Raw genomic sequence first — 23,667 nt, 5'->3', positions numbered from 1 at the left:
CGCCCGGAGAGAGGCTCCCGCAGGGCAGCGGTGGGCTGAAGGGCTCCTCAAGCGCCACCAGAGTGGACACCCAGGCCAAGGAGCCACTGAGGGCGAGCGAGGGCTGCTAGCGCATTGTCACCTCTCAATGAGAGAGAGAGAGGTTGGTAGTCCAAGGAGGGAACGAGATCAAGGAAGACATTATCATGGCTGGGATATCAGAACATTGTTTGCAGTACTAAAAATAAGCATCTAGTGGAAGGAGGGACTTAAACGATGCCAGAGAGAGACGCTGAAGATAATTTCTGCAAAATATGGAAAGTTATGATTTTTCTGTTGTGGAATTTCAGATGTTCTTCCTCCTCCCCTTCCAGAGCTAGAAGTTCTGCCATATTTTGATGATTGCTTGGGCAGTCACAGTGCCTTGCTAACCACATTCCCCACCTCCCTTCTGAAAAAACACATGTTCCCTACAATGTTCAATGTGTCTACTTAATGTTTGGCATCTATGTGCCTTGAGTAGCTCCAAATGATTCCAGTTAAGCAAAACAGGTCATGAATGTTATTAAGGGGAATTCAAATTGAATTCTCTCCAGGGAAACATCACCATAAAACCAGGTAGACTTTAGAAAGTGGGACTGCATGGAAGCACATCACTTAAAATCACTGCCGACGTGTGCCAGGAGATGTGTTGGAGGAAAATGTTCTGAAGTGGATTATTGGCCTCCTTTATGGATTAATCACTCTGATATTTGTGATTTAGAATCAGGAAGAAAGCACATTACCTCATTACAGGAATTCGTTCTGGGAGGCATTCACAATTTGCCTCTTTCCCCAGGGGTGGGCGGAGGGACTTGTAACCTTGAAAACATTCTTGCATGTAAGAAGTACAGAAAGATATTATATATTTCTGCATAAGGAGAAGCAGTGGAAAGTTTTTGTTTGTTTGTTCTGTTTGCTTTTTTTTTTTAATCTAACATAAGTTGACTATGCCAAAAACTACATTATCTGATGACCACATCTCTAGGGTAGGCAGTATGGTTTATAGCACTTTACCAAAAGGGAAGCTGAGGCTCAGTGGATAGTATCCAAGGTGAACTAACAAATTTGTGGATGAGCTCAGAGTTGATCCCAAATATAGATGACATAACTGCATAGGCAGGACCAGTTAAATTTGTGACGCCCAGTGCAAAATAAAAATGTGGAGCCTCTTGTTCAAAAATGATGTAAGACTTTCAAGATGGTGACAGCAGATCCTTAAAACAAGTGTGATCCCCTTCTGAGCACAACACCCTGTGTAACTGCACAGGATACAAATGCATAAGCCTGCCCCATATGTGGATGCCTCCCAGATTCTGTACATTTGGGCTAGCTCCACTGAAAAGAATTGGGACAGCTTTGATTAATATTAAACTATGATTATGCCTTAAAATATTGTCTTGAAAAATACTGTTAAACCCTCTGAATGTCAAAAATGGACTTCTACAATGATACTTGTAACTGAGTTAGAGATTATTTCAATATCATTTCGGATTGGCTCCTTCTATTTGATATTTAACTGTGAATGGATGCATTAATTTTTTGGCTTTACCATACACTTCACTGAGGAGACCATTTTGAGCTCTGTTTCCATCTAAGCTGATGTCCTTTGTCCTATTTCTGAGACCTACAGGCTGTTCATCAGGGATCTCAGCAGACCCCCACACACACCGTGAGCCCCTCACAGTCATGCAATCCCCACTGCTGCTCACCCCACCTGACACAGAGTGAAGACTCAAGAAACATTCATTGAATAAATGAATGAGTGCATGAACTCTAGGAAACTGCAGCAGAATTTCAGATTTTTTAAAATGGAGCAAGAAGCAGTCTCCATGCAATCAATATTCAGGCAATGGTCCAAGGGACCTATAGAATGGTTCTAAAATTAGACCATTAGCTCTCAAGAGATGGCCAGGTCTAAAATCAGCATTTGAGCCAAAAGTCAAACCTGTCCTTGAAAAGTCCTTCAGGAGCTTCAGGTTGGAGGTACCATGAGAGGCTCACAGAAACCTACTGGGTGAGAAGCTGATGCACATCCCATATCTTATCTCACCCTGGGGCACATGCTCATTGCCTGCCAAGCTGTGCAGTAAATTCCGGTAGGTTAAATGCACATGTGATGTAACTGTTTCTTAAGAGGTAAGTCAGTGCCTTCTCTGAAGGAAGTGTTTATTACTTTATGTCTGCAGCGTTTCTTCCCCCTCCTCAGGGGAAGTTGTAAAATTCTGAGCTCTGCGTTTTATAAGACACTTAGTCTTGCGTTAAAACTTCACCCACAGTGATTTATCTTGCATCTTGCAACATTTCTGTATCTCACACATTTTCTATAATGAGCATGAATTACTTTTATAGTCAGTGGGAAAAAGAAAAACTTTACAGGGAGATTTTATACTTAGATCATTTTTTGGTTCTGAGCAAAACATTAAAAGAAAAGCTTTCCAGAGCCCCGTCCCCATCCATCACCATCTAGCCTTCAGAGCAGTACAGGAGCCTGGGATCCAGGCTGAACACTAAACTGCTGATGTGTGTATCTCAGATTCTCCACTTAATCTCTCTAGGCCTCAGTGTCCTTATCTGTAAAATGGTAGTAATACAATACCTTCTCCAAAGAGCTGCTCATATAACCTTTAGCACATGTCCATTCAGTGTGGTTAGCTAATTAGCTCTTATTGCCATATGAGTTTGTGTCTTCGGTGCTAATAGCCTAGATCTCAAACAACCTAATTCCTTATCTAAATGTGAATAATAGAGAAAGTTTTTAAATCCTCTTTAAAATAATCTCAAAAATAGAAAGGTGGCATAGCTAGAAGAGAAAGGGATGACATATCGACCTCACTGCGCTCCTCAAGGGCTCCAGTGACCACCCCAACTCATGACAGAATAGGATGAAATTTGGCCATGTAGCAAAAAGAGCTATGAGCTTGACAATGTCATTTTTTAAACTGACTATATATAATTTATACTCAGTCAACATCCAAAGTAGATTTGAATGTTGTACATACCACTTGGAATCTGAAAATGTTTTCCCTTCCACTTTATTGGTGGAAAGGCACTTTTCTAATAATTCTCAATGAAGACCCTGTGCTAATAGATGCTGTCTATCTTTGAACCACTTGTCCCTTGGCTTTACAACATCACACTTTTCTATTTTGCTTCCCTGTGACTAGCCCATCTTTCTTGATGTCCTTTTTAGGCTCATCCTCCTTGACCTTGTCACTTAAATCTTAACCTTTTCCAAGGACCTCTCATGGGCCCACTTCCTTCAGACCCTCTACTCTTCCTGGGTCTCAGTCTGTCCTGATAGTTTCAACCATGATCTTTTTTTATTTTGCCAATGAACTTGATACCTGTATTGCCAAATAAGTCCTTTCTTCAAAGTCCAAATCCATAGAACTGACTGCCTTCAAAACATCTCCCGTTGGATATTTTACAGGTACCTCAAACTCAACATGTCCAGACTGAACTCATCATCCCTTCAAACAGTCTCCCTTATAGCATTCCCTCTCTCAGGAAATGGCAACTGTTTCCACCCTACTAATCAAGTCAGGAATCTGTGATTAATCCTTAACTCATCTCGGTTCCCTTACTGCCTAAATCTAATCAATCACCATGTTATCTTAATTCTATTTGTTAAATCAGTGCCTGTCAAATTTCTTTTACTGTAAACTAAAACACACATAACTGAAATAGAAGTTTCACAAAATAATTCTTATCATCATTATATGCAAGGCCGTGTAATATTTTCTCTTCTGTTGACATCTGTTACTGTTTTAAAATGCTGGTAACCAGTGAGTTACTGACAAGTGTTTAACAACCAGTTAGCTCTTCTGGAGGCAAGGGAGGGAATACCTAATGTGTAGCATTTGCCCATATCCTTGGTGTGAATACTCCCACCATGGTTGAATTCAAGCTACCAACCAACCAGCTTGCAAACCACCTAAAGATTTAACAACCAGTTCTCATGACAATCTCCAGCATGCCACACTCATGACTCAACAGTTTGAGAGGCACTGATCTAAGTGTTCTTAAATCTTTTGGCTAATTTTCATTGCCAGTGCTGTTGTTCCTCTCCTAGCCACTATCATTTCTGATACGATTGGTTCAGTTCAATCTGAACTATTTCAGATTTATTTCATATCTTCAAAGACTTTCTATTTGCACACTAGGATGGAGTCTACAATTCTTACCATGGATTAAAAATCAACCCATGTTTTGGCACCTGCCTGATCCTTCTGCCCTCTCTTCCTTAATCACAACAAAAGTGTTCTCTTCTTCTTGTTCTCGGTTCTTTAGACATGCCTTTTTTTTTGGCTAGAAAGTTCTTCCCTCCTATCTTTACTCAATGAATTCTTATCCTTTCTATCACAGTTTAAATGCTACTTTATTCATTCATTCATTCTTCTAGTGTGTGACAGGCATTCTGATAAGTGCTGAGGATCCAAGGAGAGGTAAAAATAAACACAATGCCTCACCCCACAGAACTTACACTGTAGAGGGGGAGAAACATATTATTTAAATAAAGATATTCAAATTTAAGCCCTAGTTCTATAAGAACTTATAAAAATCTGTCCTAATCTGATAGATCAGGGGAGACTTTACCTGAGTAGGTGATAATTGATCAATTGTACCAGTCGAGCTAATATAGAAAGGATACATATAACCTAATTAGCCTAAGGGGTGGCTAACTAACAGTACAGGCAGAAAGAAGGATATATGAAAACCCACATTGCAGGAGGGAACATGACAAGATCCAGGAACCAAATGAAAGCCAGTGTGACAGGAATACAAAGAGGAACAGGAGCAAGATATGAGATGGGGCCAAAGAGACAGATAGAAGCCACTCTATGAAGAGCACTCTAGACTTTGTTGAAACTTTGGGTCTCTAACAAAAAACCAGTGGGAGGCCTTTGACATGTTGAAAGCAGGGATATGGTGTGTTCATAATTCTGGTTTGGAAAGATCACTCTGGCGCAGTGAGAATGACATGGAAGGGGGAAAAAATAGATGTAGAGACAAATTAGGAACTATCACAGTCCTCCAAACAGAAATGCTTCTAACACAAATTAAGATGCTGGTGATGCACGTGGGAAAAAATCAACATATTAGAGAGATGTAAGGGGTAACCTTGATAAGACAAGATAATGGATTGGACAATTACTCACGCTTTTCCTTTCCAACTTGGGCCTGGCAGAATGGCTCTCACAAAGAAGAGTGGTGAGACAAAAAGGGCCATTCTGCCATCAAGAAGGTGGTGACCTCATTGATGATACACCATCAACATTCACAAGCACGTCCATGGAGTGGGCTTCAAGAAGTCTGCCCCTCGGGCACTCAGAGAGATCTGGAAATTTGCCACGAAGGAGATGGGAACTCCAGATGTGTGCATTGATACCAGGCCCAACAAAACTGTCTGGGCCAAAGGAATAAGGAATGTCCCATACTGTGTCCATGTGTGGTTGGCTAGAAAATGTTCTGAGGATGAAGATTCACCAGATAAGTTCTATACTTCCATTACCTATATACCTGTTACCACTTTCAAAAATCTACAGATAGTCAATGTGGATGAGAACTAACTGCTGATCGTCAAATACATCAAATAAAGTTATAAAATTGTAAAATAATATAATAATAATGGATTAACTAAACGCTATGAAAGAGAGGGAAGTATCAAGGATGACTTGCGATGTTTGAGTTACAAAACTGAATGAATGATAGTACTGTCTGCTTACGATGAGCAAAATGAGATGTCTTAAGAACAGTTTGATAAACTGCCTAGAATAGAGGAGAGATCTGGGTTAGAATATCAGTTTATAAAATACCTGTGTATAGATAGTGAACATGATGCCATAGCCGTGAATGAACTCATCAACTGAGAATGCATAAGAGAAAACAATCTGGAAACCAAGATTTAAGCAAATCCAAAAATTAGTGGTAGGGTAGTGAAGGGTGCACTGACAAAGGGAAGAGGAACAGTCACGTGGTAGGAGGAAAACCAGGAGAAGCTGATGTCAAAGACCAGTATCTTTTGGTTGAATAGCAAGAAGAGACACCAGACTGCTGTGGGTGAAAGTGAGTACAATGTACAGATAGGGCGTCAGTGATCTGGACCACTTATTGGAGAAGTTTGCCTTTGAAGAGGAGAGACCTGAGTAGTACTTGTGAAATATTTGGGAACTTTTGGTTGTGCTTTAATGAGACGCATTTGAACACATTCATCAGCTATGAAAAACACCAATTTGAAAGAAAGTTAAATACACAAGAGAAAGAAAGACTAAAGGCGGGTGCAGCACACCAACATGGCACAAGTATACATATGTAACAAACCTGCACGTTATGCACATGTACCCTAGAACTTAAAGTATAATAATAATAATAAATAAATAAATAAAAAAGAAAGACTAAAGGCAAGTGGGAGGTTTAAAAAAAGTTGGGGACTAATCCCTGTGTACCCATGGCACCCCTACACTTACCCTTTCTTAATTCTGACTACACTTGTAATTCTTAATTATCTGTATTTCTCATTACATTGTACTCCATGAGGACAGGAATTAGCTCTGCCTCATTTACTTTTTTTCATTGATGCATTATAGGTGTACACAGTTTCAAGGTACATGTGTAATTTAATTCATTCATGTAACCCGTTTACTTTGTATCATTTGTGAATAGCAAAGCACTGAGGTAGGAGGCATGAATAAATGTTATTTTTTAAATGGTACATTAAAGTGAATGAAATTGGAGGTACATTTAATAAAATAGACAATCAAAAAATCTTGTTATACTAATATGTTCATATATATGCATGCACACATATCATGGTTATTGACTTCTTAGGCTAAAATTAAAATTGGTACCATGACCATAAGCATACATTATTTGAGCACTAAGACAAGAAGACCTTAGAAGGAGAGAAATTAAAAGTCAGCCAAGAACTAGGAACTCTCCAGATAGATGGGCAAGGCCATGAGTCATCTTTGTGCAGAGAATTGAGCCCTGATAAAAATCAAGGAAACAAATGGTGAAAGAACAACTTGTTAAGACAAGTGGATGCATCATTCACACTGATCCAGGTGAAACCCCAAATAACAGGATTTCTTTATCTGAGATTGTTTGATGACCTACCAAGTTAAGAAAACCAAACCAAACCAAACAAGAAACACTCAATTCCATTTTGGAGACAATATTGAATGCCTCATTTAGGGAAGCAAGTCAATGCAGCAAAAAAGAAATCAGATGTGCACTTCTTTCCTAGCTTTGCCAGTTTTATGATAAGTTCTTTAGTCTGATCTCAGTTTCTTTACCTGTTTAAAGAGAATAATCATACCTAATAGGGTGGTTGTATAAAGTAAAGGAGATTACATATCATGTTTATGAGCACCACACTCAGAATAGCTGTCTGCTTCTCTGCCTTGTAGGTTGCAAACCTGAGAATTTCACATTGCATTGGCAGTTCTGACATAGTCTCATTTATACCCCATAAGCTCCGATTCATACAATAGTACAATGAGAATGCCATGCTATATCTAGAATTGCTGAGAAGACTAGATGACATAGTGTGCTGAAGGAGCTTTGTGAAATACAAAGAACTACTTAAACAAGTAGTCAGCAGATGACAGCCCGTGTGCCAAATCCAGCCCACCACCTGGATTTTTGTTTGTTTGTTTTATGACTCAAAAGCTAAGAATGGTTTTTACATTTTTAAATAGTTGAAAAAATCAAAAGATGAATATTTCATGATGTGAAAATACATCAGATTCAAATTTCAGTGTCTATAAATAAAGTTTTATTGGAACACATCCACACTCACTTGTTTACATATTGTCTATGGCTGCTTTTGCACTACAATGGCAGAGTTGAGTAGTTGTGATTGAGACCATATGGGAATATTTACTATCTGGTTCCTTACAGAAAAGGTTTCCCTACTCCTGACTTAAATTAAATATAGTGACAAAAGGCATAAAGATTTTAGGGATTTTTTTGAGATTAAAAAAATTTGTAAGTTATTGGCGAAGTATCTGCACTATAGTAATGGCTCAATAAACGGATGTTGCTGTTTATATTCCTTAATTAGGTTATTAATTCAACAAATAGTTATTGAGTGCATACTCTGCCAGATACTGCTCCAAGAACCACAGAATACAGCAATGAACATAATTGGACAAAATTCCTTTGCTCATTGAACAGATAATAAACAGACAAATAAAAATAAGTAGAGTATATTATATGGCTGGGAGAAAAAAATAAAGGGAGCGAGAACAGACATTTTGAGGGTAGAAGTTGCAATTTTTAGATGCAGTGGCCAGGGGAGACATCACTGGAAAGATGACATTTGAATGAAAACCCGAAGGACACAAGCGAGTCCAGGGAGGTGCTGTGGGGGTGGTGAGGAGTATTGTTCCAGGCAGGGGAAAAATACAAAAGCTCGGAGACAGAGAGAGCTTAGAGTGTTCGAGGAACACCAAGGAGTCAATAGGCTGGAGTGGCAGGGAACGATGCGGAGAATAACAGGAGATTAAATCAGAAGAGTGCGGGTAGGTCTTTGAAGAACCATCTAGGGACTCTGGCTTTTACTCTGAGTAGGAGAGGAAGCAAGTTTTGAGCAGAACAGTGGCATGGCCTGACTCACATTTAATCCAGATCCATCCGGCTGCTCCAGTGCAAACACCCTGTAGCACAGACTGATTAAAATTTTATAAGTTGATTTGGAACATCAACTACAGCTAAATGGTATTAAATTGGGGGAATATTGCATATTCTGTCCATGGAAATTAATAAACCACTTGATGGGTACGCAGCACCTTCCTTACATTATTTAAGACAATGTCAGAATGATGAAACTGCTTCTAATTTATAGACAAAAAATATGACTTCTCAGAATCCCACCGGGTAGTTCTAACCATTTAATTTCTGCTGATTCTCACAACTGCTTCAGCTTTTCTAACAGAATCTTTGGACTAATATGGCCTCTTTTTTTGATGCGAATATTTTCATTTGGACAGTGATTCGGGCTGACCTGGACAGACCTAGAGAATGCCTCTTTGCTGTAAGATTGTTCCTCAAGCTTTCTTTCATTACTGCTTCCATCTACCAAGGAACCTTTGTAGACATATTTTTTTTCCTAATTTCCACCACAGGAACATTTTTTATTGTGCTAAAATATACATAATATAATATTTATCATTTTAGCTATTTGCAAGTATACTATTTAATGTCCTTAAATGTATTTACAACATTGTGTAACCATCACCAGTATCTATACAAAAAATTTTCTCATCATCCCCTGCATAAACTCTGTTCCCATTAAACAATTACTCCCTATTCCCCACTCCCCCGAGCCCCTGGTAACTGATAGATACTATGCTTTCTGTCTCCATGAAATTGCCTATTCTAGGTACCTCATGTAAGTGGAATCACATACAATATGTGACCTGTGTCTGGCTTATTTTGCTTAGCATAATGTTTTCAAGGTCCATCCATGTTGTAGCATGTATCAACATTTTACTCCTCTTTATGGCTGAGTAATATTCCACTGCATGGATATGCCACATTTGATTATTTGTTCACCTATTGATGTGTTTCTCTATGCATATATGTACATCTGTGTGTGTGTATGTATGTGTGTGTGTGTGTATCTGTGCTTTCTACATAAATAGTGTAAAATTGTTTTACCACCAACCCCAGAAAGAATTTGCACCTGCAAGAGAAGGGAGGGTATCACCCTCATTGATAATGCAGGTTCTCAGGTATAGATTCCCAGGTTTCCTGCCAAAAATGAGGTACATGTGTAGGTAATGTTTATTATTATTATTATTTTTGAGACCAAGTCTCACTTTGTCACCTAGGCTGGAGTGTAGTGGCGTGATCTCAGCTCACTGCAACCTCTGCCTCCCAGGGTCAAGTGATGCTTGTGCCTCAGCCTCCCGAGTAGCTGGGATTACAGGCGCGCACCACCATGCCCAGCTAATTTTTGTATTTTTAGTAGAGACAGGATTTCGCCACATTGGTCAGGCTGGTCTTCAACTCCTGACCTCAGGTGATCCACCCGCCTCAGCCTCCTAAAGTGCTGAGATTACAGGCATGAGCCACTCTGCCCTGCCAGTAATGTTTATGTGTAGATAAGCTACTTAGAGTGAAGCCATGGATAAGGAAAATGACCTCAGAACACATGAGTATGAAAAGTCATCTTTATTCCCAATGCAATCGAGTTATCTGTATTTTATTTAGTCTTCATAATTGCCAACAGTTTATAAAGGAATGAACTCAAGAATGTTTGGAAAACAGCTGTAAGCAGTCATGTCAGGATCCAAGCTAATGGAGCCGATATTCTAACTAAACTTTTGAAAGCGGTGGCAATTCATGATGTTACTATTCCCACTGAGTCAAAAATATTTCTGGAACACAAAGAGAATGATTAAGTAAGTAAAATAGGAAAAAAATGAAATCAGTGTCACATCTGAAGATCAGAGGAGTGGGAAGCTGGTACCTGCTAGGGTATGCATGGTTGTGCCACCATATGGCATGAGTGTTGGTGTCTAGTTGGAAGGCCATATGGCAAGGTATCTGGCACACACTCACCTAGGTCTTATTCTCTTGTGGTTGCCCAATGCCATATTGTCTCTTTCTGTAAAGAAGAGATTTAAAAGATTGTTGAACAGTGTTAATAAAGTCAACAACTTCAAATGCGCTTTAAATGTCATCAAAGACAAGGAGAGACTGAGGAACTGCCAGAGTGTGAGACTGAGATGTGAAGACTGAAGACCACATGGGGTCCTGGATTGGATCCTGGAACAGAGAAAGGACGTTCACAGGAACACTGGGAAATTCTGAATAAAGCCTATCATTTAGTACTGTCATATCAATGTTAATTTTTTAATTTTGGTTAATTGTCTCAGGATTATACAAGATGTTAGCATGAGGGGAAGGTGAGTGTGTTGTGCTTCTTCTGTGAGTCTATAATTACTTAAGAATAAAAAGTAAAATAAAACAACAACCAAATTTCCAGTAGCTGCTGAGTATCAGAAGCGAACTTGAGACTGGCAAATGCTGAAGCATGATAAGAGTGAGGGAGTATATATTTGCATCACAGCAGCTTTGATGCCTGCCATAAGAGTGACTCCTGTCCTTGTCTCCTTTCCGATTCCTTTGCAGGGTGTGCTGGGTGCATCATGTAACTGGCATGTGGGTGTACCCTTTCCTGGAACACATTGGCCCAGGAGCCAGAATCATCTTCTTTGGGTCTACAACCATCTTAATGAACTTCCTGTACCTGCTGGGAGAAGTTCTGAACAACTATATCTGGGATACACAGAGACGTAAGTATTGTCTGAGGGAACATAAAACAAGAGAATTACTGCCGACAAGAGTCTACGCAGAGACTGAGGGAAAATTCCACTGTAGCCTCTTCTTTTAGCCTTCACACAGGATCTCCCGTAAAGAGCTCCATTTTTATAACTACAATATGAATTTAAGAGCTTCTGACAGTTACCCGAAAGGTTTACTAGTCACTTGGTCTTATTAGCTAGTAAAACATCCAAATCTAAAGAGGAAAGAGGCATGTCTATAAAATTTTATAGGGAAAAATGTAGTGTTAACAAAAAACACATATTAGGGAAATTTGTCCGCATTAACAACACAATACTGCCTTAGTTAGCTGAAGGGACCCCAAATTAAATAGATACATTATTAAATGTAACCAGTCTCCTTTAAAGTCACCCAGATCTCCACTTTCTATGTGGGTGCAGTCACCTGGGAAAGGTCTCACTGCCATTCTGCTAGAGCTCTATCTAAGCAGTGAGCGATGCTCCAGCCACCTTGACTCACCAGTGGCTGTCATATGGAAGGTCTGAAAGTGGCAAAGAGCTACAAGCAGTAAAAGATAATATTTCGTGGCTGCAAAAACTCTTTTAATCTGTGATTTGATTTCTCATTTGTTTCCATTTATGGCAGAGCCACTATCTTGGCAAGGCACGTAATCTTATCTAAGCTGTGCAAAACCTGTCCGAAGTGTATGTAAAACAACATAAAAATTGAAAGGTGGAAAAAGCGCCAGCATAGACATGTAGTGATTGAGTCCTACATGAAAATACATCCAAAGGCAAGATGGTTTGGAGATTTTAGGAAGCCCTGGCTCTTTCCTCTGACACAATCACAGCATTCTAGACATCCGCAGTAAATGGACTCTGTGACACAGACATTGAGAACCCTGCTTTGTGCCAGACACCCTGCCAGGAGCTCAATCGAATCAGACAAATAAAGCACACTGAGTGCATGGTTACTGTGTGTGGTTACTGAATCGGACTTTTGTGTGTGTGGATCCTCTAAGATTGTACGTGTCAGGGTATTAGCCAATGTTAAATGGTCCAGGGGAATTTGAGGGTGTCTTTTCTCAGCAGCTTTTGATTTTAATCAATGTTCTATTAGAAAAAGTATCAACATCTTTAATTCTGTTCAGGCCACAGCTGGGGAACCAGTAACTAATCTTTTAATAATGTTCCACCTGTTCAATGGAAATAGCGATCTTGCTCCATTAATATACAGAAGTATTTAGTTACTTGACAAAAATATTTTGAGAACAAAGTATAAACCTTTCTCAGCTTCTTGGGAGAAAGGCTATATTTAAACTTAAATGAATGTGTCCAATATATGTTTTTCAGGAAGTATTTAAGTACCTGTTTACACTTGAATTGATTGATTTGACAGTCATTTGGCCACAGTTCTGCTACTTCTATGAGAGGATGACCTGAAAACCAGTAGAGAGAAATATCCACTCTACATTAATAGAATACTGCTTTTTAGCAGTTTTGAATGAAGAGTTAAAAATGAATAATGAAATTAAGGTTTTTTTTAATGATTTGTTTGATTTATGCCATTCTCTTAAGTAACATAAGATTGACTAACTTTTTAAAAATTCATTTTAGATATGAAAATTAACTTTATGTACCTAGAACCATCTAGTTAGTTCCACAGAGACAGATGTTTTGTGCCAAGTAAGTATCATCCTCATTTACAAGAGGGGTCACAAACTGATGGCCTCCCCCAACTTCTACCTAACAAGTTCTGTTAGGCGTACACGGTGGAATTTTTGGTTTTGAATCAGCATTTTAAAATTGGACGATTTCGGCTGGGCGCTGTGGCTCACGCCTGTAATCCTGGCACTTTGGGAGACGGAGGCAGGTGGATCATGAGATCAAGAGATCAAGACCATCCTGGCCGACATGGTGAAATCCCATCTCTACTAAAAATACAAAAATTAGCCGGGCATGGTGGCGTGTGCCTGTAGTCCCAGCTACTCGGTGAGGCAGGAGAATTGCTTGAACCCAGGTGGCAGAGGTTGCAGTGAGCTGAGATCGCACCACTGCACCCCAGCCTGGCAACAGAGCAAGACTCCATCTCAAAAAAAAAAAAAAAAAAAAAATTGGGAGATTTGACATAAAGGCCAGATTTTCACCTTCTTAGCAAATATTTTAAGATCTGGAAACACAGAGACCACTGTTCTCTTCTGGTGACAGTGGTTTAGAATAGAGTATCAGTTATCCATTGGCTGGGCACAGTGACTCACACCTGCAATCCCAGAACTTTGGGAGGCTAAGGTGGGCGGATCACTTGAGGCCAGAAGTTCAAGACCAGTCTGGCCAACCTTGTGAAACTCCATCTCTACTAAAACTACAAAAATGAGCTGGCATTCACACCTGTAATCTCAGCTACTTGGGAGGCTAAGGCACGAGAACCGCTTCAACCTGGAGGCAGAGGTTGCAGTGCGCCGAGATCATGCCACCACACTCCATCCTCCTGAGCCACAGAATGAAACTATGTCTCAAAAACAAAAGAAAAGAAAAAAGAATTGAGTATCAGTTATCTGCTTTAGATGAGTAACTTTCCCTTGTTCTCACCTGGCCACTTTACTCAGTCACATTAGCTGCTGGTTCTGTTAGCTGTTCAGTCGAAAACCACTCACCAAAAGAAGCGTGTTAGGATGAATTGAGGACATGGGAGTACAGTACTACAATCCTGATTATTTCACATCAGTTACTATACAATCCCCCAAGAAGAAGAAAGATTGCATTGGAGCCACCCTCCTTTTTCTATAATGGTTTTTAATAGCTCAGCTCCGTCTACTTGGGTAGCTTATGTTAGCTACAATTTCAAGATAAAATTCACATTATTGCAGAATCTTACAGCTGAGAGATTGGAAATCATCGAAACCGACCCTTTCCTTTCACCAAAGGTAACTGAGGCCCCAAAATCTTAAGTGACCCTCCAGAATAGGTGATGGCAGAGCCAGTGCCTTCTAACTGATGTTCAGTCCAGTCTCCAAGTTTCCCCTTTGTATAAGGATATCAGTTGTATTCGATTAGGGCCCACCCTGATGACCTCATTTGTAAATACCCTGTCTCCAAGTAAAGTAATATTCTGAGATCCTGGGGGTTAGAATTTCAACGTATGAATTTGGGAGCGGGGGACACAGTTCAGTTCATAATACTTCACTCCCCCCCACCAGAATACATGTCCTTCACCCCATGAAAATATGCCATCCCAACAACCCCAAACGTCTTTCAAACATCAACTCTCAAGTCCAAAATCTCATCTTAAATATCATAAAATTGGGTATGCATGAGACTCAGGGTATGAGTCATCCTGAAGCAAAATTGTTCTCTAGCTGTGTGTGAACCTGGGAAACCAGACAAAAAGTTATCTGCTTCCAAAACAGAATGGTGGGACAGGCATAGAATATACATTCCCATTCTGTAAGGGAGAAGTTACAGGGGAAAAATAAAGAATCATGGTTCCCAAGCAAGTCTGAAGCTAGCGGGGGAAATTCCATTCCATTTTAAGGCTTGAAAGTAATCCTCTTTGGCTAGATGCTCTGTCCTCAGGGCTCACAGGGGAGGGGATACATAGCCCTGCCTTCCAGGCGCAGGGTCACAGGAGCCCCACCCCCACAGCCCTGGGCAATAGTTCCACCCTCTACAACCAAGGAGGAACCAGTCGCTGAACCATCTTTGAAGTCATTGGTCCTTCATTTCATCCTGTCTCTGTCCCTTTCAGTCCACGCTGTCAATGTTTCTGCTGGTATAAAATTCTCAAAAACCGTGTTGGCCTCCCATGCAAGTCATGGGGGTCCAAGCAGTCAGACAAGAGGGCACTCCGTGGATCTTTCTCACATAACCACCTCTCTATTTTTGGCATCTGCTGTGGAGGTTGATTGGATCTGTGAGTCACGTACCTAATTTCATTAGCACAGGGCTGTCCAGCCACACCCTTGGCATTCTCTCCCAATCTGAGGTACTGAGGGTTAAGTACTTCAATGTAGCAGTTTGGGGAAGGGCAGTTCGGACACAATTCACAGCTGAAATATTTCTGTACTTAGGCTAAGATTTTATCCCAATTTTGGTATATCTGACCAGTCTTATTAGAGCTACATTTTGTAAGACCAGAAATGAGTCTTTTCAAAACCAAAAGTCTGGTGTGAGGACAGAGAAAGTAGGCTAGCCGGGAGACAGGCGAGGTCTATGTGTGCAGAAACCTGCACCTCTTCGCCTCCCGCTGCCCGTACAGGTCATTTCCGCCCAGGCCCACCCAGGCCTAGCAATGTCCCAGCACTGCCCTCTGGTGGAGCCCTCCCCACGGGCTGCAGGAAGGGCATGTGACTTGACTCCCTCAGCGCCCTGCAATCTTGTCTCCTCTGGTCCCAAAAGTGTATCCTGCCTCTGCTTTGTGATAGATTTCTTCCTGCCTTTTGCATGGAAATTTTATCTCTGGTTCTTGCAGACATTATTTACAGCTGTCTAATTTTTTCTCTCTACCTCACAGCTGCCAAACTAAAGTAGGTGGGAAGCCATTTTCCCTCTCTAGGTCAGTGAATAACCCCCGTTCTCCACCCGCGCTTTTGAAGATTCCAGCACTGCTGCCAAGTCAACCCATCTGCAGCAGAACGCTTTGGAAAAAACAGACTTTAAAAAGAGAAGCAAATTGCTCTTAGCCCCTGATAGCCTCTCCACAGGAGAGGGAATAGGGACAGAGCTGAGGTTCAAGACACATGTGCTGTTTGAGCTGAATCTGTGCTATTTTCTTTTTTCCGTGGTTACCCAACAACGAAGGCGTGTTGTACCTTCTTGCCTTCAACCCTGTTCCTCCTCCCGTCAGATGTCCTTACTCCTCAACTTTCAGTTTTCCTTCATAGGATTTCTCAGAAGGACTTTGGAAAAAGTGCTCCAGATCTCTGCCAGTTCCTTAGCCATGAAAATCAAACGTAAAAGACCATCTGGGGACATTCGTTCAGAGCACGTTACCCACATTCCACCACCACTACTCTGACAGCACAAAACATATACCAGGAGCTGGGGGTTATGTGGTGGGGAAGTCCTTCCTATTGTAAGCCCTAGCATTATGACCCTCTGGGGTTAAATTTCATAATTTTCATATTGTGGAGTCCCATATTTTGTTCTACTGCTTTCCACTAGTCCAGGCTTCTGAAGTCTTCTCTGTGTTCACTGCTTATTAATTTTATTCAACAAAGATTAATTGAGCTCCTGCAATGAGACACACACCCTATGTTAGGTGCTGGGGATATAATCAGGAACAAAACAGGGAAGGGCCCTACCCTCAGAAAGCTTGCAGTTTATGAAAGAATACTAACAAAACCTGCAAAGCGGTATTTTAAGTTATTTTGTTTCATTTTTGCTATTGAAACAAAGAAACTGAGAATTTGGTAAGATTCAAAAAATGTTTAGGTACAAGAAAAAGAAAAAAGCAAGAAGCACTTGCCAGATTTAACTGTAATTCCTAAAAATGATGAACATTTTCATCTTCAGGAACATGAAACATCATTGACTATTCTCTACAGACGATAGGCAAAGGGTCTTACTGGTCCAGTACGTACAAGTCCTTCAGGAAGAAAAACATGATTCTACCAGGATTGGGTTGAATAGAGAGAGAACTGCAGTTTAAGATTCATGAGTATGGAAATAAACAGTTCTTCTGTCTAATAAACTCTCTAGGACCTTTAAAAAAAAAATGGCTTTTTAAAATCCAAAGTCCTTACCTTGGGAAGGGACAGGACTAAAGTAAAAATAAATGAAGTCTGTTTGAAACTCATGAGTTGCACACCTCATGTTGCCAGAAGCTAGTTTAAAAAGCAGTCTAGCTGGGGTTTCCACGCAAACTCAGCAAGTCATGAATCAACTTGCAGGCTTGTCTCCCAGAGGCCATAGGAGCTGGGTGTGTCCCAGAGATGCTGTGTCCTGATTCTGTGGAAAGGGTGGGGAAGAGAGGTCACAGAGGAAGTTTCTGGAGAAAGTTGTGCATGGCTTTCCTTCTTAGCTAGGAGGGAAACGGGGGTGTGTCAGGAGAGTGAATGGGAGAAGTGAGGGCAGATGAGTGGATGTGTGAGTAGTGTTAGCAAACCAGATTAAACAAACTGCTTGTAGTTTAATCTGATGCTCAAATAAAACACTTTGCCTGTATTTCTAGGTATGGAAGAAGAGAAAGAAAAGCCTAAATTGGAATGAGATCCAAGCCTAAACGCAAGAGCTAGATTGAGCAGCCATTGAAGACTCATTCCCCTCCGGCATTGGCAGTGGGGGAGAAAAGGCTTCAAAGGAACTGGTGGCATCAGCACCCCCCGCCCCCAATGAGGACACCTTTTATATATAAATATGTATAAACATAGAATACAGTTGTTTCCAAAAAAACTCACCCTCACTGTGTTTTAAAGAATTCTTCCCGAAGTCATTATTGATAATAACATTTTTTCCTTTTCTAGTTTTAAAACCAAAATTGGAGCTTGGATTTTTATTTTGGCAATTGTAACTCCATCTAATCAAGAAAGAATAAAAGTTTATTGCACTTCTTTTTGAGAACTATGTTAAAGTCAAAGGGGCAGATGTAGAGTAAGGCTTTTGTGTATTTAGTCCTAAAGGTGGCTGTAATCATGAACCTAAGCCACCATAGGGACCTGAGAGGAAAGGGGACAGATGTTTCTCATTGCAATAATGTTACAGTTGCCTCAAATGAGCATTATTTGTAATAATGATGTCAATTTCATGAAAAGCCTGAGTGTATTGCATCTCTTGATTTAATCATGTGAAACTTTTCTTAGATGCAAATTCTGACTTTAATAAAGACAAAGCCACTCTGAACCTGATGTCTGCATGGTGCATCTCAAAATCCTAACAGCATTGGTGTCTCCTTTTTGTTTTTATTACCTGTTGAAAATGGGTTTACTGAACGTGGTTCTTTTCTATAATTTTCGGATTTTAAAAAATGTGAATCTTTTTGATAACTCCAAAACAGTTTTTTTTTTTTTTTTTTTTTCAGACAGAGTCTCGCTCTGTTGCCCAGGCTGGAGTGCAGTGGCGCAGTCTTGGCTCACTGCAAGCTCTGCTTCCCGAGTTCATGTCATTCTCCTGCCTCAGCCTCCCGAGTAGCTGGGACTACAGGCACCCCCCACCACGCCCGCCTAATTTTTTGTATTTTTAGTAGAGACAGGGTTTCACCGTGTTAGCCAGGATGGTCTCGATCTCCTGACCTCGTGACCCACCTGCCTCGGCCTCCCAAAGTGCTGGGATTACAGGCATGAGCCACCACACCCGGCCACAAAATTGTTTTAAGGGAACTATTTTACAAAGTCGTTGACCATAATTATTTTTAAGATGAAAAATATAATGTTATATAAATTATAAAATGTTACTTAACACAAATATAAGTATTGATTGCCCAATGTTGAGAGAGATCAACAAATGATATAAAACCATTCACTCCAAAATTAGAATTAAATTTTAAAATTAAAAAATGAAAAACATTAAACTTTAATTTGAAAAAAATTTAAACTCAAAAAATTTAATTAAAAATTACAGTTACATTTAAATGTAATCAAATGCTAAAAATCTCTCTTCCTTCCTTCCCTCTGTCTCTCTTTCTCCCACACTCTATACGCCCCATTTCTAAAAGCATAATTGATAGAAATATAGAATGCATCTAGCAGCGTTACCATATTAGTTTCCTAACTCATGGAGTTGGAACTGTTAAGTAGGAAAAGTCAAGCAGAAATCCACCAAAACAGAAAAGCACAGCAATACCACACCCTTGGAATGACTGCTGCAATTAGTGCAGGATCAAAGACTTGAAGGATCCAGAGTTGGTTTCCATCACAACTACACATATCTTACCTGTCTGACCTCTATTATGGGTTACACTGTGGTAGTGTGTCCCCCTAAAATTTATATATTGAGCCCCTAACCCCCTAGTGCCTTAGAATAGGACTGTTTTGGGAGACAGGGCCTTTAAAGAGGGGATTAAGTTAAAATGAGGCCATTAAAATGGGCCCTAATCCAATCTGAGTAGGGTCTTTGTAAAAAGGGGGAATTTGGACACACAAAGGGACACCAGGAATGTCCATACACAGAGGAAAGACCATGTGAGGGCATGGGAAGAAGGTGGCCAACTGCAAGCCAAGGAGAGAGGACTCAGAGGACCCAAACCTGCCGATGCCTTGATCTTGGACTTCTAGCCACCAGAACTTTGAGAAAATAAATTCATATGGTTTAAGCCACCAGTCAGTGGACTGACATTTTGCTATGTCAGTAACAGCAAATTAATATGATCTATGTACAAAAGATTGATGAATTTTGGAGAATGATAAATTATTGTAAGCTTACTTAGGTGGTGGCTCCACTGATATCAGTGTTTCCAGAAATCTTTTTGCCTTCTGGAAACAGAAGGCAATACAAAACAATACAAAAACCACACACACACACACACAAATACAATCCCTGGGATATCGGATGAAGGCGCTAAAATTTTCTTTCTTTTTTTTTTTTCTTTGAAATGGAATTTTGCTCTTGTTGACCAGGCTGGAGTGCAGCGGCACCATCTCGGCTCACTGCAACCCGGCCTCTCAGGTTCAAACGATTCTCCTGCCTCAGCCTCCCAAGTAGCTGAGATTACAGGCATGCACCACCATGCCCTGCTAATTTTGTATTTTTAGTAGATATGGGGTTTCTCCACGTTGATCAGGCTGGTCTCAAACTCCCAACTTCAGGTGATCTACCCACCTTGGCCTCTCAAGGTGCTAGGATTGCAAGCGTGAGCCACTGTGCCCAGCCTAAAATTTTCTTTCAGCGGGAAAATGGAGTGGCGAGGCTGGGCGCAGAGAGGCTGGGGCTGTGGTCCAGCGTGGGCTCCACTGGTGGGCAGCAGCAGCTGCGAGGAGCTCACTGAGGCCCTAGTCCAGCCGCAGCTGCTCAGACGCAGCTTTAACTAATTAATTCAGGAAAAAATGTGGATTCAGAAAAGAACCCAGTGAGGTTGAACCCCGAAGATCAGACACGGGACAAGTGGTGAAGGATACAAAAGAAGTGCTTTGATTCCTCTGGTGGAAGAAACATGTCTTTTATCTTTCTCCCTGTCCTATAAGGACTCTCCTAAAACCTTTATTTTTTTACTGTTGGGTTTACAGGCTGTGCATTTGGATCAGCTGCTATTTGGCAATATGAATTACTGAAATCCAGGGTCCAGAGTTATTTCGATGGCATAAAAGCTGATTGGTCGGATAGCATAAGACCACAAAAAGGAGACTTCAGAAAAGAGATTAACAAGGGGTGGAATAACCTAAGTAATGGCCAGCGGACTCAGGTATCATAGCTGCAAATGTCCTTGTTTTCTGTTTATAGAGAGTACCTTCTCTGCAGTGGACAGTGATCAGATATTTCACATCTAATCCAGCCTCAAAGGTCTGTTGTTCTCCAATGTTGCTGTCAACATTCAATCATTTCTCCTTATTTCACATGGCAGCAAATATGTATGTTTTGTGGAGCTTCTCTTCCAGTATAGTGAACATTTTGGGTCAAGAGCAGTTCATGGCAGTGTACCTATCTGCAGATGTTATTTCTGATTTTGTCAATTATATGTGTAAAGTTGGCCAAACAAAGATATGGACAATGACATGATGCATCTCGCGCCACCGTGATGATCCTCGCAGCCGTCCACACTAAGATCCCAGAAGGGAGGCTTGCCATTATTTTCTTCCAATATTCACATGCACGGCAGGAAGTGCCCTAAAAGCCATTAATGCCATGGATACGGCAGGAATGATCCTGGGATGGAAATTTTTTGATTATGCAGCACATCTTGGGGGAGCTGTCTTTGGAATATGGTATGTTACTTACAGTCCTGAACTGATTTGGAAGAACAGGGAGCCTCTACTGAAAATCTGGCATGAAATGAGGACTAATGCCCCCCCCTCCCACCCCACAAAAAAGAGGTGGCTCTAAGTAAAACTGGGATTGCACAGTGCTGGTGCCTCTGACTTGTGCTGCCTGAGAGCCCTAGGAGACATTGGCCCTAGAGTGATCACGGCTATGCTCCCACCTGGAAGACGCCAGCATCTGGCCTCCCAGTGTTTTCAGCTGTGTCCCCCGGTCCATGTCTTTTCAGAAAGTGAATATGACACAGTTGTGAAATAAAGGTTTACATCTAGTTTGTAAAAAATAAAAAAGTAAAAATAAAAATAAATTTCTTTTACCTTGCAAGGATAGCATAACGCCCTCACTATATTTTCTCAAGGCTATTTCTCTGTGTGTGTGTGTGTGTGTGTGTGTGTGTGTGTGTGTATGTGTGTGTCTGCAAGTGTTATAAATATTTTTATTATTTTATTTTAACTTTTAAGTTCAGAAGTACAGGTACAGGTTTGTTTTATAGGTAAACTTGTATCATGGGGGCTTGTTCTATGGATTATTTTGTCACCCAGGTATTAAGACCAGTACTCATTAGTTGTTTTAATAAATAAATAATAAATAAACAACAAATATAAAATGATCCTCTCCCTCCTCCCACTCTCCACCCTCTGAATAGTCCCAGTATATGTTGTTCCGCTCTATGTGTCCATGTGTTCTCATCATTTAGCTCCCATTTATAAGTGAGAATATGCAGTATTTGATTTTTCTGTTCCTTCATTAGTTTGCTAAGGATAATGGCCTCCAGCTTCATCCCTGTTCCTGCAAAAGACATGATCTCATTCTTTTTTTATGGCCACATAGTATTTCATGGTGTATATGCACCACATTTTCTTATCTAGTCTACTATTAATGGGCATTTAGGTTGAGTCCTTGTCTTTGCTATTGTGAATAGGGCTGCAGTGAATATATACATGCATGTGTCTTTATAATAGAATTATTTCTATTCCTTTGGTGATACACCCAGTAATGGAATTGCTGGGTAGAATGGTATTTCTGTTTTTAGGCCTTTGAGGAATCACCGCACTGTCTTCTGAAATACTTGACTAATTTACGTTCCCACCAACAGTGTAGAAGCGTTCCTGTTTCTCCACAACCTCATCAGCACCTGTTATTTTTTGACTTTTTAATAATACCCATTCTGACTGGTGTGAAATTGTATCTATCTCACTGTGGCTTTGATTTGCATTTCTCTAATGATCTGTGATACTGAGCTTTTTTTCATAAGATTGTTGACCAAATGTATGTCTTCTTTTGAAAAGAGTCTGTTCATGTCCTTTAGCCACTTTTTAATGGGGTTGTTTGCTGCTTATAAATTTATTTAAGTTCCTTATAGGTGCTGGATATTAGACCTTTGTCAGATGCATAGTTTGCAAATGTTTTCTCCAATTCTCTAGGTTGTCTGCTCAGTCTGTTGACAGTTTCCTTTGCTGTGCAGAAGTTCTTTAGTTTAATTTGATCCCATTTGTCAGTTTTTACTTTTGTTGCAGTTGCTTTTGGTGTATTCATCATGAAATGTTTGCCCAGTCCTATGCCCAGAATGGTATTGCATCCATTGTCTTCCAGGGTTTTTATAGTTTTGGGTTTTTCATTTAAGTCTTTAGTCCATCTTGAGTTAATTTTTCTATATAGTGTAAGGAAGAGGTCTGGTTTCAGTCTTCTGCATATGACTTGCCAGTAATCCCAGCACCATTTATTGAATAGAAAATCCTTTCCCCATTGCTTGTTTTTTTGTCAGGTTTGTCGAAGATCAGATAGTTGCAGACATGTGGTCTTACTTCTGCATTCTGTATTCTGTTCCATTGGTCTATGTGTCTGTTTTTGTCAGTACCATGCTATTTTGGTTACTGCAGCCCTGTGGTATAGTTTGAAGTCAGGTAGCATGATGCTTCTAGCTTTATTCTTTTTGTTTAGGATTGCCTTCTGAAGGTTATTTCAATCATGGCTTTATATCATGATTTAGTCCACAGTGACCTTGTTTGTCTTAACTGTCCCATGGGAAATCAAGTTTTTATTACGTTGATTATATCACACTGCTTGAAGAATTCAGCAAGTACCCTAGATAACTTGAGAAGACACAAGCATGCTAGAGGGCAATAGATAAATGGCCCCCTTTCAAAAAAAACTGGGCCATCTACCTTTGTGAAGTTTCTAGGGCTCCAGTGATCTGAATGAGACATGTCAATATATACCCTCTAAAGTAAAATCAAATTGTTTCATTTTGCGTGCATTACTACTATGAAAGAGGCACATTGCTTGGTATGTCTTATTAGATTTTGAAGGAAGCGTATGTCGCATCGAGTGTGCTGTTCTTATCCTTAGATCACAACCAGAAAAAAATTAGAGTTATAAAAATTATAACGAAAAATCTAAAATCATTACAATTTGCTGATGAATGATTTTTTTTTTTTTTTTTTTTTGA

At 40.3% G+C, this 23,667-nt stretch overlaps 1 protein-coding gene and 1 pseudogene across 3 annotated transcripts in view; both read left to right on the top strand.

Moving 5' to 3' along the window:
• Nucleotides 1-18,152, top strand: part of AIG1 (androgen-induced 1) — a 292,472-nt gene extending 274,320 nt beyond the window's left edge. Inside the window, exons 5-8 of one of the 3 annotated variants that reach the window (XM_011997166.1) lie at nucleotides 11,164-11,327; nucleotides 11,962-11,979; nucleotides 12,933-13,001; nucleotides 17,485-18,152. In XM_011997166.1, the coding sequence (XP_011852556.1) occupies nucleotides 11,164-11,327; nucleotides 11,962-11,979; nucleotides 12,933-12,973 (223 nt within the window). In that variant the 3' untranslated portion in view covers nucleotides 12,974-13,001; nucleotides 17,485-18,152. Of the gene's footprint in view, nucleotides 1-11,163; nucleotides 11,332-11,961; nucleotides 11,980-12,932; nucleotides 13,002-17,484 lie in introns of all 3 variants that reach the window. The other 2 variants (XM_011997167.1, XM_011997168.1) reach the window with 2 other exon arrangements.
• A 1,988-nt stretch (nucleotides 18,153-20,140) lies between these two features.
• LOC105551771 lies at nucleotides 20,141-21,542 on the top strand (annotated as a pseudogene).
• Nucleotides 21,543-23,667: the final 2,125 nt, after the last annotated feature.

Source organism: Mandrillus leucophaeus, unplaced genomic scaffold (assembly GCF_000951045.1).
Source record: "Mandrillus leucophaeus isolate KB7577 unplaced genomic scaffold, Mleu.le_1.0 Scaffold531, whole genome shotgun sequence".
Classification (NCBI taxonomy): domain Eukaryota; kingdom Metazoa; phylum Chordata; class Mammalia; order Primates; family Cercopithecidae; genus Mandrillus; species Mandrillus leucophaeus.
Note: the sequence above shows the minus strand (reverse complement) of the source record. Positions and strands in the feature narration are given on the sequence as shown.